We start from the raw sequence: 13,049 nt of genomic DNA, 5'->3' as shown, positions 1-13,049 counted from the left end.
ATGATACTAAGATACAAACAGAATCATAGGCAACCATGACTACGGTTGGCTTCATAACCAGGTATACCCCCACACACAAAAATAGGTAGGTATTAATATATTAAAGTATTCTGCAATAACTGCTAATGTGTAGTGTTCAATACCTGGTGTAGTCCATGATAGTGTTAAGGCGATGAGCTATTGTCAAGACGGTGCAGCCCTCAAACTGAGAGCGGATGGTGGACTGGATCAGGTTGTCTGTCTCCATGTCAACAGCAGCCGTAGCCTCATCCAGGACAAGGATCTTGGTTTTCCTTAGCAGAGCTCTGGCCAGGCACAGCAGCTGCCGCTGACCCACACTGGAGGGAAAACACAAAGATGTGCTAAAACAAGCTGAAGGCAGCACAATAGCAAACAGAGCGACACTACTTCAAAAGGGTGTGTTTGGGCTCAGGTCCATATTCCACATTCATTTTTTAATGGATGGGCCCATTTAAGGGTCAGGTTAGATGGCCACTGGTCTGGGTTGATTAAACTTTTTCAGACCTATGAATTAACCGACTGTCTACCTACTGAATCATTACGTGTTGATGGAAGCTTGCAGTGCGCAATGGACAGTGGTATTCTAGAGGCTGCAACAGAGCAGGTTAAGCATTACTCAGTCTGTGTGATGGAGATAGTGTACTATACTAACTTTTGAGGATGCTCCTTTCACACCCGATCATGATACTCACCTGTCACCAATTAACCTGTTCTAAACAGGTGTTTTTTGAGCATTCCACAACTTTCCCAGTCTTTTAATGCCCTTTTTCCAACTTGTATGAAACGTGTTGCTGGCTTACAATTCAGAGTAAGTATATATGTACAACAATCTATAAACATTTAATATGTTGTCTTTGCACTGTTTTCAATTGAGTATATGATGAAATGCAAATTTTGGTAGTTTACATAGATGCGGATAAAGCAGTTATACCTGAGGTTCTCTCCTCCTTCACTGCACTCATGGCTGAGTTTGTTGGGCAGGACCGACACAAAGGACTTGAGATGGGAATACTCCAGAGCCCTCCATACTTCCTCATCAGAGTAACTGTCAAAAGGATCCAGGTTCATCCTCAGAGAGCCTGAAAACAGCACTGGGTCCTGAGGAGGGGGGAGAGGGTCATAGGTCACATCATGGTACCACATGTTTTGTCATTTGTATTTCTTGACAATGGAAGTTAGCTATGTCCCATTTCTGCCCCATTTCCGAATTACATGCTTTACAGGCCCACCAAAGGCATCATTGTGAGTTCTGCCCCAAGAGTCACCAAAACTACACAAGGCAGTAGTGGACTGAAATACATTATCTAAATTAGGCCACATTAATTTAAAACTTACGCCAATCACAATTATTACGTAATCGTCTCATTGCGATTATTTGAGCTGACCTCGACCATTTAGCATCACATGTACATTCCGCAATTAAGGGAAATTTTGCTGTTGAATAGTCATTATTTACATGTTGATATTTAGTCATATTTGCTTCTATTAATAATATATTATGTTTAATCCAGGTACACTCTGATTAATTACAATTATAATTTATTTGTTTGTTGCCTGTAGTCCAAACTAAAGAAATACACCAGGTTCATGGCTTTGTGTTTCCCCATTGCATATTAACTTTTCGAAATAAAATTAAGTAACTGTCTTTAACCACGTTTTCGTTACATTAGGTCAGCCTACACATACATTTTAGAATGAGCTATTTAAAATAAATCTATGTAAAGCAGAGCAAGAGGTGAAACATCGTTTCAGAACAAATTTTTGAAGGTTAACTGATACTCCTTTGCCAACAACTTCACTTCATCATTTTGATGGGCAGCCATTGAAGTTGAATGGAACATGGATTTAGGCCAGAAAAGTACCAATGTATTGAATAAAATGAACAAAAAAAGACCATTAAATCGTTAATCGCAATTATTTGTAAGATAACTGTAAACTATGATATCATGATTGCGACAGCCTAAAATACTTACTTTAAAGGAGGTATCACCTTTCAATTGGGACACAGCTGTTGTGTCTTTGGCTTTGAAATACTTAACATAGGCTGAATAAGTGTTGTTGTGTCTAGTAGCCATAATGATATTTTTTCAAAGTTTATCTGAGCTAGCATTCATTTCCATTCCTAGTGGACCATTCAGGTGTCATTTAACTCCATGTTCTTTTGCATCCTCTCTGAACTGACCTGTGGTATGATGGTAATTCTGGAACGGAGCTCATGGAGACCCAGCTGAGCAATGTCAACCCCATCAATAAAGATGTGGCCCTCGGCTGCCTCAATGATCCGAAACAGCCCCAAGGTCAGGGATGACTTCCCCGCTCCAGTGCGTCCCACAATCCCCACCTTATGGGTAGATGTAGCAGCAACTGTTACAGGCCATAGACATACTGTACACATTCATACAGTAAGACAGATGTAATACACATACATAGTCACACACACAGTACAAGTAATCCCTCATCAACTCATCCACAGTCAAAAAGCATACAATTTTAAGTAGACCACTGGCTTCAGTGTATTGATGAAGGCAAACCTTCTCTCCTCCATTAATGTTGATGGTGATGTTGCGAATGGCCGGGTCCAGATCATGGCGGTAGCGCAGGCTGAAGCCTCTGATGTCTATGCAGCCATCAGTTGGCCACCCTGGGGGGAGGCTGGAGGGCTCGAGTTTCCACTCTGCCTTATTGTCAGAGGATACAATAAGCAATAATAATATACAATGATAAACTTAAATAAGAACGTGAACATCCCCAGCAGCTCCATAGCCCACCCCTGCTCCCTCATACACTTTAATGTTGTTTGGAACTTGTATCTTGTATCAAGATAAGTTTATTCAGTTCAATTCAATTTTATTTATATAGCCAAATCACAAGTTGTCTCAGGACACTTTCCATATAGAGCAGGTACAGACCAAACTTTCATTTCTTGCTGAACATTGTGAAGTTGCTTTTTAATATTTTTCCTCTGCTGCCTTTAAAAGGTAAAGGAAACTCAAAATTATGTATATGTAGCTTAATACGTGTTAGCTATGCCTGTCTTGCCACCAGCTCTTAGAAATATCAGCAACTGCATTTAAGTGCTTCTATATTGTTTCTTTTCCTGGTAGAGATGTGGGGTTTTAAGCCAGTCTGGCTCCGGTCGCAGAGAAGAACAGCCCCTAATAGCGATCAATGCTCCACCTGAATGTCTCCTCTGATGCGCAATTCACATTCAGCAGTCTAATTAGTGTTACCGGGAAGTGACTTCTCCACTTCTGTCAAGTGTTGGACAGTGATTCTAAGTGATACTGAAAAAGGAGATTTGTGTGCAGTGATGATTTCAAGCAGAACTGGGGAAACCCAGCTATAAACTGTTTAGTTCAGGAGAAGGTACAGCCGCTCCTGTTGCAGTTTTGTGGAGTTCAGCAATGAGGTTTTTCTTTCTGAATAATAGTGCTAGCTTAGTGCATTAGCAAGGAATAAATGCATTCAGATTTGGGTTGTTGAGTAGATCTGTGTATTGATATTCAGGTTGTGGACACTCTGTTGTATTTATATCTGGGGTATTGCTACTCCGTCAGTGTTCAGTTCAAACAAACATTTCTTTTGGTTTCTTACAGTTTCTTACAGCATAAAAATGTGTTACTGTGTGTGGCTTTGAGAACACCAGTATTCACAAATTTACATCTAATAAAACCACCGTCTTGGTGTCTGGACATCAGTGACAAAAGTCAGAATAAACCTTCCCACTTTTACTTGATGTTTTGTGCAACAGCAAATGAAAAATCAACCACTATGAAGAAGTAAGTCCACCCTCCAAAAACACATAAGTGTGATCCCTGGAATGTTTTTTTCTTTGTACCTCTTTCTCTGTGTCACTGTACTCTTTTACTTTCTCCACAGCCACTATGTTGGTCTCCACATCTGAGGACATCCTTACCAGCCAGGTCAGGGAGGCAGTCAGCTGCGCATGAGACAGAGGAGAGCAAGGCGAGGATTCAAACATAAAATCCCTACAGAGTTCTAGAAACGTATATATTCACTTACCAATAGTAACACCTATCCATGCACACACTTTTCTGTTTATTTGTCCAGGTTTTGAGATGTCCGTCTCAGATTTTTCCCTCTTGCCAAATAGAATGGAATTAAGGTAGTACCACTACTTTGAAACTCAGATGCTAGATGTCTTTCAAAAAACCATCTACTCTCTATACTTCTGATAATCAGTGTATCTCACTAAATAGCTTTCCGTCATTTCACTTGTGAAATTGCTACGAGCAATACACATGAATTAATTCAGACAAATTAGATTTTTTAGAAAACTAAAATCATATGGGTTTTTGCTAAATATCACAACACTTTATAAGGAACACAGCTATTGATAGGACAGTCAGGCTAACTACTTGCAGTTCTGTTTCATTCCTTCCTGACTGCCAGTGGCAATAAACAAAGTGGATATGTCTCCTCGCAGTTCGATATATTATATAAACAACCTCTGGGGTTACTGCATCTACGCCCCTGGCAGAGGTAGTACAACAGCCTCCACATGGATCCCCATCTGATACAGCAGGGTCAAAGTCAGAGTCACTCACATTTGCCTTGTTCCTCTCAGCTCAGTCCCAGTGGGCAATATGGCAGAGGAGATCAGTCCAGGGACTTTAGAGCTCTTGGTGGGGGGCAGCAAACCAATGTCCTAGAACTTCGGACTGTCTACGTGGTGCGGAACCACTTGCTTGCAACTGGTGTTTCATGTCAACCATTACCAGATCACTGAGAGAAGCATAGAGATTGTGGACATGGGCTCATCTTCGAATGGCCTCCTTGAGGGGAATGCAGCTCCCAGGCAGGGCCAACTCTGTGGTAGATTACCTCTCACATCGGAGGCTGTGGGGTTGTCAGATCACTCGGCCTTAATGGCCATTGAGGATATGGATTTCCGCACTTCTCTGTCTGTTGGATGGAGATCATTGGCAACTCCCAGTGTGGGACCTCCTGTTCCAGCTGAATGAGGAGGTGTGGCATCCATCTCTGGGTATCTTTCAGCTCTTGGTATGGCCACTGAAGGGGGCTGGCCACTCCTGTCTGATCTTGAGCCCTCAGTGTGTAAAACCTAGCAGAGCGTAAAGACTACTTCCACAAGTTTGTGTGTGGGAACTGTCGGGTTGCAGTTTCTTCATGGTGCAGGGCCAGACTGTTAGACTCAGTCTCCTGCCCTTTCTGGGATATACTGCAGTATTTGCAGAGTCTTTCTGATGCTGCCTCAAACTTGAAGGGTATGTGGCAGTAATTTCTTCGAACCATTGCCACGTTGATTGTAAGCCAGTTGGTGTGCACTACTGGATGGGCACAGTTTCTGCTTGGAACCAGACGGCTACGCCCCCTGGTCCCACAGGCCCTAACAAGCTGCCCTTTTTAACCTATAACAAAGGTCGCCTTGACAGAGGTGTCAATTAAAACTACTTTTCTTTTGGCAGTTACAACAGCCAAATATGTCAGTGAACTCCACACTCGTTCTATCAGTCCTATGTGCCTTCGATGGAAGGCAGATGGCTCTGAGGCGACACTTTGGCCAAACATCTCTTTCGTGCCAAAAGTTTTGTCCCCCAACTATATCAACCAAGCCATAGAACTGGCTGCATAACACCCTCCCCCGTTTAGAACCAAGCTAGAGGAGAAGGCCAATTTGCTGTGTCCAGTCCAGGCATGTGCCTGTACATTGAGGCAATGCATAGCTTTAGACACTCAGAGCAGGTATTTTTTTTGAGTTACAGTGGAAATAACAGGGGAGGTGCACTGTCTAAAATCAAGCCAAATCAAATAGGCTTATGCAGTAGTGGGGAAACCTGGCCCGTCAGATGTTCTCTGGCATTCTACCAGGGGTGTGGCCACGCCCTGGGTGGCAATGCAAGGGGTGTCGCTATCAGAGATCTGTGCAGCAACATCTTGGACCACGCCTTGCATATTTTCAAGGTTCTATCACCTTTATGTGGCTTCTGGGTCCATGCTAGCATCTGCCATTCTAACTTTGGCTTCTCCAAGTTAACCAGAAGGTGGATGTCTGTTCCTTGTGACACTGCTGGTAAAGGTCATCCACTTTGTTTACTACCAATGGCAGTCAGGAAGGAATGAAAGAGAATGGAAGCGCTTGGTAACTTTCACTCCTGTCCTGTGAATTCCTGGATGACTGCCAGTCATGACGGTCACTCAGAACCTTTCAGGGTGAGAAGATTCTGAGAGGCCGGATAATTGCTTTTATGTGGTTATTATAGCGGGTGTGCGCAGGTAGCCTCATACACGTACATACACTCATACAAGTGACTTGCTTATATAAGATCTTGACCTGCACGAGGAGACATATCCACTTTTTTACTGTCATCCAGGAATTCACAGAACCATAGTTTTGTAACGTCCATTAATTCTTGAATTATTGTTCTTCAGTTATTGACAGTAGCATCAGCTGCCATCAAAAAGAGGTTATTCCAATCCTTCACTTTGCGGTTAGTAGAAGTAGGTTACTCATCCTCCCTCAGAGTGTTAAAAGGTCATGAAGGGTAGTGATACAAAGTGATTAATGTGCTGAATTATGTAATTATTTAAATTTTTCTAAAACATGTACAAAGCATCCTACTGGCTGGAGTGGGTTCTGACCTATCACTTCTCTCTGCCCCTGAAGAAGATGTGAACTGGGACAGGTAACAAGGTGTGCCAATGAATGTTTACCTGGAGGGCATAGGAGATAGACAGCCCCATGATGCCTGGACTGAGCCTCTCTCTGGCTATGACAGCAAACAAAGCAGCAAATGAAACGATGACGTTTCCTACAAACTCCAGGCGAACTGCCAGCCACCTACACAAATAGATTCATTGACACAATGAAGAAAGAAGACGATTGTAGGAACTAAGTGGCACATTCAATGCAACTAAAAAGAAAACATTATTTGAATAGATCAAAAGAGTTCTTTTAAAAATCTATTCATTTTTGTGTTTTCCCCTCCCGAAAACAATGCATACTGCTGCAGCAGGTAGGAAGTGTAGTAAGAGTAAGTAGTAATAGTGTGCCGAACCTGTTTGCTACAATGCTTGGGTAGTAAGCTTTCTGATTGTGGTCCACTCGCTGGTCACTCTCACGGATGAAGCGCTCCTGTTCACCAAAGGCTCGGATGACGGAGGTGCCCAGCAGTGTTTCACTGAAGTGGGTGTAGATGGGTGAACGGCTGACTGACTCCAGACGCTTCAGCTGCCGAGATGACGCCACATAAAACCTCTGGAGAGAGAAATGACAGAGACATCTGACATTTATGACAATCATATCAATCAACCATTCAGAATTAAATACGGCAGAGCTAGAAGCAGACAGTGAAACGTTTTTCGGTATGTTTACAGTTAGATATTTACAGTGTAGGAACTGTAGATGTTTTTACATCTAGTCCTTCATATCCCCAAAGGAGGAAAAAAGCAGTTGTTTGTTTTGCCCTCTGAAAATTTCAAACTAACCTGCACAAAAAAGTAGAGCAGACCGAGAACTGGAATGATGATAGCTACCAGTGGTGTGGCAATCAGTATGACAGCACAAGCACCCAACACATTGAACATAGAGCCCATGAACATCTTAATAATGCTGGGGATCACTGAGTCAATTGTGTCCATCTCCTTGGCAAAGCGGTTGACCAGGTTGCCGCTGGGGGTTCGCTCAAAGAAGGACATAGGTGACCGCAGTATGTCATACAGCATGGACTGGTGAAGGCAGCGGGATGCCAGGATTCCCCCGATGGACATAGAGAGAGAGTAACCAAAGACTGCCACACCTGCAAGAGAGCAGTAGGGTTTATATGGCAACATGATTTGCATATGCTGTATGATTTTCAAACATGTACATCCACACAGAGATGTCCGAAATATAAACTACAGTACCTGGAAAGAGTTCACTTGACTTGCTATGTTTGAAAAAGTGTCACCTGTACTTTGGGGTAGATCCAAACAAGCTGCAGTTTCAGGTCAAAATCAAGACTAAGTCCTAAATTTTGTGTTTTGAGTCTTAAACAAGGCATTATTTTTCTGTCTGCTGGACTACACTGCCTATCACACCCAGCCCTCTTGCTTGTGCAATGTGATTGACTGATTCAAAGTATATCTGTTGTCAGGAAACTAGAAGGTTGATCTTTTTACAAGATCATACATAATTTTTCTATTTGAGGAGGATATCAAGTTATTTGAAGTCAGAGTCTACAGTCACCGGATTCATGACTTGTGTCCAAGTCACATGATCATCATGAGTCCATACCTATGATAGGTACCACAACAGGTAAAGGAGAAAATGTGTTTCTTTGTAATTATGGTGAACTGACCACTTAAGGATGATTCAGTTCTCTTATTTCAGGTCAGAGATGTGACAAAACTTTACAGAGGAGGGACATCCCTTTTCTATAAATGTCTGAATGCTGTAGTTGATTGCTGCTATTCTATTATGTACATATTGTTGTACATATACTATTTGCTGCTAATATGTACATAAATCACATACATAAATATATCACATATGTATATACTATGCTATATATACATAGTACATTTATGTACCTGCTTGGAGCCAACCGGTCGAAGCAGATGGCCGCCTACCCAGAGCCTAGTTCTGTTTGAGGTTTCTGCCTGCTACTGTCGCTAAGTGCTTGCTCATGAGGGAATTGTTGGGTCTCTGTAGATAATAATTAGGTCTATACCTGCTCTAGATGGAAAGTTTTCTGAGACAACTTTGGTTGTGATTTGGCACTATATAAATAAAACTGAATTGAACTGATGTGATGCAATAGCAAGTTGCACCTTTAAACTGCATCACCACACCACAGCAGTTTGTCCAACAACAGGAATAATCAGATAAATACCAGGAGAAACTTCATATTAGTTTTTTCATTTTGTTTCCACATTCAGTATCTTATTACAGTGAGTGGTAAGTGTTCAGTGTCGGCATGAATGACACAGAAACCATAAAATCAACTTTCATATTCCTCTGGTGTGTCGGAACGATTCAATTCAAGATCTCTCATCCCCTTGTAGTTTTGTTCTTGCTTTATTTCTGTATTGTGTGTATGCTTCTCCCTCCCCTCACCCTGGGACAGGCCGAGAGCACCATACACCCCAAGTCTCATCAGTCTGTTAGGTTGAGTGCCATTAACCACAGGGTCATCAGTCCACAGGCTCAGCCAGTAGTTGGAGAACAGAGAGACCAGGTGGTGGGTGAGGAGTAGCAGCAGACCAACACAGGACAGAAGCACTCCAATGGCTTTCAGATAGGACCAGAACACAGAAAGCTTGACCTGGGGAGTCAGAGGAGACCAACTGGGCTCAGGCTGTGGTTGGGACCATCAAATACTGCACATGGATAGGTGATTATGAATTTTTTGTTCTGATGTGGTTTAGCATATCAAGCTTCCACCTACCCGTCCAGTGCTGGCCTTGTCAGCCTCTGTCAATTTGCCCACCACAGGGTTCTTGGCCTTTTTGCTCAGCACCTTCTCCCCCTTTCCCATCTGGGACAGTTTGGACACACTGCTGACACCTGGAGTGCAACTTACAGATGTAACAATACAAAGAAACACACAAGAGATGAACAACTTGTATACATCATGATGAAACAAGCATTTAAGTAATGAGCCTCATGAACAAATCGCTCATAGGCACACTTTTCTGCAGTGGTACAAATGAGTGATTTAAGAGAATTTTTGTCATTCACCTGCATTCACCTGTCATTCATCTTAATAGTTAGAATTATCTCTGAGAAACGAGTGAAATGCACAAGAGAGACCAAGAGGAAAAAAGACCAGATTTTTTAGATGCTCCTCAGTTTACAAAAACACGACTGAATGACTTTTGTAACTTGCTTTTCAAACGAAAGGCAAATATTACACCCAATGGCCGCAGATGTGGCACTAGCAGACAGGCAGCAGAGATGTTTTTGGAAAATTGGGTTAGAATTTGGAGGACTAAAAAGGATGATTTCAGATTTGATTTGTTTGTATGTTATTTCTGACAGGCAAGATTGTTACCGATGAAAATGGGCATCTTCACTGGAGTTTAATGTGTTTATCTGAATTTTATTTTTATCTGTCATCTGTGTCAATGGCAGAATGCACGAACAGAATAATAGGGGGGCAAGAATGGAGCATTGGAGACACCGCAGATCAGAGGAGCCATGCTGACAGGTGCTTCAGAGTTTTTCAGCAGGCCTCTGTGCAGCAGTTAACATCACCTTCTGTAGACAATAACATTCTCTTGTCTACCATCTCAGTGATTGCTGTTCCCCTTCACCACCTCTCATATTCCCAGATAGCTTTGTTTCAAAAATGTTTTTTAGCATCTAACTTCATGAGGGCTTAATCATTTCCTCTTTAAGTTTGTCACAGTACAGTTCTGCTCTGACGACATGTCACTGGCAGTTATTCAATCAATATTTTCTAAATGTTAAAAAAAAAATTCTTAAGAACAAAGTAACCCTCAAAATGACTGCTGACTATGCTAAATTTTTTACTGTTTGTTTTTGTGTGCTGATTTCTAACAGCCTGACTTCAAGTTTTGCACAGTGGAATTTCTTTTTTTTTACTCTTTTCTTTTTCATTTTTGTGAATGAAACTCACCCACATACAGAGTGAAAAAGACAGCCTTATATGGCAATAATAGAGGGGTCCGTTATGCTAATGATCAATTCTCAAGAGCATTCGCCTCCTCTCGAACAAGCTATATTCATCAGGCTGAACTGAGTAATTTACGGCATGATTGTCTAGTTAAGACAGTTTGGTGAATCTGACTTGGAACACTTGTATGAGCAAACTTCACATAAAAAAGCCAGAGAAGATGAAAATGTTCCTCCATGAGGCCCAATCTATATTACGTTTATTGTTACCAAATCTCATGTGCAGAGCCACACCAACATGAATTACTCCTACTAACATATATTGTCTGTGTATCCAAAGCCTGCTATGTACATCTGATTTTTCTATGACATAGAGCTCCATTGTTGTCCAGTTTAACTCACCCATCAAGAGTAGCTGTTCTTCCATTCTCTGTTCTTTTGGTTTCATTCTTTGGCACAGATTCTAAATGTTGGAAGGAAACAAAAATGAAGTTTTTATGACTAAAGATTGATCCATTAAGATTATCTGCAACCACTGCAGCAAACAACTAAAAAAATACAGTTAATGTTAATGTAGCAGATCTTATCATTCTCAGCTAGCAATTATAAACCGAGACGAATAAGACGAACAGACAAAAAAAAACAAAACATACAACATACATTGCTGTATATTTAAATTATAAGATATACAATCCCTGTGGTTTTATAAAGTGCAGTTTGTGTGTACTGTGTCTTACCTGTGTTGTCAGTGTGGTCAGCAGCAGTGTATGTTCGCAAAAACTCAGCGAAGGCTCCCTCTGTGGCCATGAGATGCTGGTAGGAGCCCATCTCCGTGATCTCTCCCTCTACCATGACCAGGATCAGGTCAGCCTGGGGCAGGTAGCTCAGCCCATGAGTTACCAGCACACGAGTCTGCACAAATCCACACACATTAATATGCTTGTGTGTAAAAGGTAATGCACCATTTCAAAATCACTAAATCACTACTGTATTCATTCAAGTCAAAACAAATATTTAAACACTTTCAAAACGGCTGTGTTACACAGATATCAAAAAACAAAACACTCTCCATCAGACTGACATAATCTGAGTCCTTTAATATTGAATATCTACTGATACTGATAGGTCTCGTAGTGTTTAGCCATGCTAGAAGCATAGCTCTAGCGATGGCAATGTCGGTCTATTGGTTGGTCTGCCACTTTGGTCCAAACTGAAATATCTCAGCAACTGATTGATGGATTGTCATGAAATGTCGTACAGACATTCATGGTGGTTCGCAGCAACAAACAAAACAAAATCTAGGAAGCAGCCTTTGTCAACACACTACCTATAGAAATCAGGGAAGCCAGCTAGCTGAGTATTTTTTAAAAAGAAATAAAAAACTTATGCTGCTATAGGATTAGACTGCCAGGGGACTTCCATTGATACACAGAACTCCTCTGTTCTTCTCTCCTTCTCCATCTGTATGCATTCCTGTCCTACCAAGGCATATTACTAATTTTATCTTCTTTCCAAAGTTCTTGTGCTTTCTCGTCTTGCAGGTCCACATGGAGAGTGGTTGAACCTGGATTATGGATTACAGCCATCTCCTGCCCTAGCCCAAAAAGGAAACACTCAACGGAAGGAAAAAGTCTACTCATTTCACAAAAACTGCTTCATGCCCCCAAGCCTGAAAAATACCAGCACAAAGACAACAAAAGGACGAAACCACCACAGGAGGACCAGCAGAAAACCAGACCATCCCATCAAACACCTACCTGCCTATGTTCATACTGTACCTGCCATACAACAACAAAGTAAATCAGTGTGAATAATGAGGTGGTGCTTTAGGTTGGTCGAGCATGAGCTCATACACACCTTTTCCTTCAGCAGTCCCTGTGGGCCGATGACTTGATCAAAAATGTGTTTTCCTACATGAGCGTCAACTGCAGACAGTGGGTCATCCAGCAAGTACACGGCACGGTCACAGTAGACAGCCCTGGCCAGGCTCACCCTTTGCTTCTGACCTCCAGACAAATTCACTCCCTGAACAGAGAGGGGAGACAGACAGAGATAAGACAGATATAAACAAGCCATTATCAGTGTAAGACAGTTGTGCCTTGTGTGATGTCTACAGTAATGCATGTTTTAGACCTCTATATACTGTCAGAAGTGTAGAAAAATGTCTCTGAAGTCTCTCAAGATATCAAAGGGAGCATAATTGACAAGTTAGTCGACACTACGGGGTCTTCTCCTCTGAGGGCAGGTGCCAGAGGTCTCAGAGATAAATCCATCTTCCTGTAGCTTTGACCAGTATCAGCAAGCCCTCCGAGCATGAGGAGGTGAGACAGAACCCCCTGTGGGGAAGAAAAAATGCTACAAGACATACCTTTGTATGAGGTATTGTGCTATAAGTTTTGCAGCAGCCCCAATTTTGTTTTATTTTTTT

General features: G+C 41.9%; 1 protein-coding gene across 3 annotated transcripts in view; it reads right to left on the bottom strand.

The window, feature by feature from the left end:
* Positions 1–13,049, bottom strand: part of abcc1 (ATP-binding cassette, sub-family C (CFTR/MRP), member 1) — a 36,042-nt gene that overhangs the window by 2,957 nt on the left and 20,036 nt on the right. For 2 of the 3 annotated variants that reach the window (XM_041956612.1, XM_041956613.1), the window contains exons 18-30: positions 12,479–12,646; positions 11,359–11,533; positions 11,024–11,084; positions 9,432–9,561; positions 9,101–9,308; positions 7,492–7,802; positions 7,062–7,261; positions 6,718–6,844; positions 3,860–3,961; positions 2,553–2,699; positions 2,204–2,362; positions 953–1,119; positions 144–338 (exon numbers count right to left, since the gene is read on the bottom strand). In XM_041956612.1, the coding sequence (XP_041812546.1) occupies positions 144–338; positions 953–1,119; positions 2,204–2,362; positions 2,553–2,699; positions 3,860–3,961; positions 6,718–6,844; positions 7,062–7,261; positions 7,492–7,802; positions 9,101–9,308; positions 9,432–9,561; positions 11,024–11,084; positions 11,359–11,533; positions 12,479–12,646 (2,150 nt within the window). Of the gene's footprint in view, positions 1–143; positions 339–952; positions 1,120–2,203; positions 2,363–2,552; positions 2,700–3,859; positions 3,962–6,717; positions 6,845–7,061; positions 7,262–7,491; positions 7,803–9,100; positions 9,309–9,431; positions 9,562–11,023; positions 11,085–11,358; positions 11,534–12,478; positions 12,647–13,049 lie in introns of those variants that run through there. The other variant, XR_006007579.1, reaches the window with a different exon arrangement.

Source organism: Chelmon rostratus, chromosome 17, assembly GCF_017976325.1.
Source record: "Chelmon rostratus isolate fCheRos1 chromosome 17, fCheRos1.pri, whole genome shotgun sequence".
NCBI lineage: Eukaryota > Metazoa > Chordata > Actinopteri > Chaetodontiformes > Chaetodontidae > Chelmon > Chelmon rostratus.
Note: the sequence above shows the minus strand (reverse complement) of the source record. Positions and strands in the feature narration are given on the sequence as shown.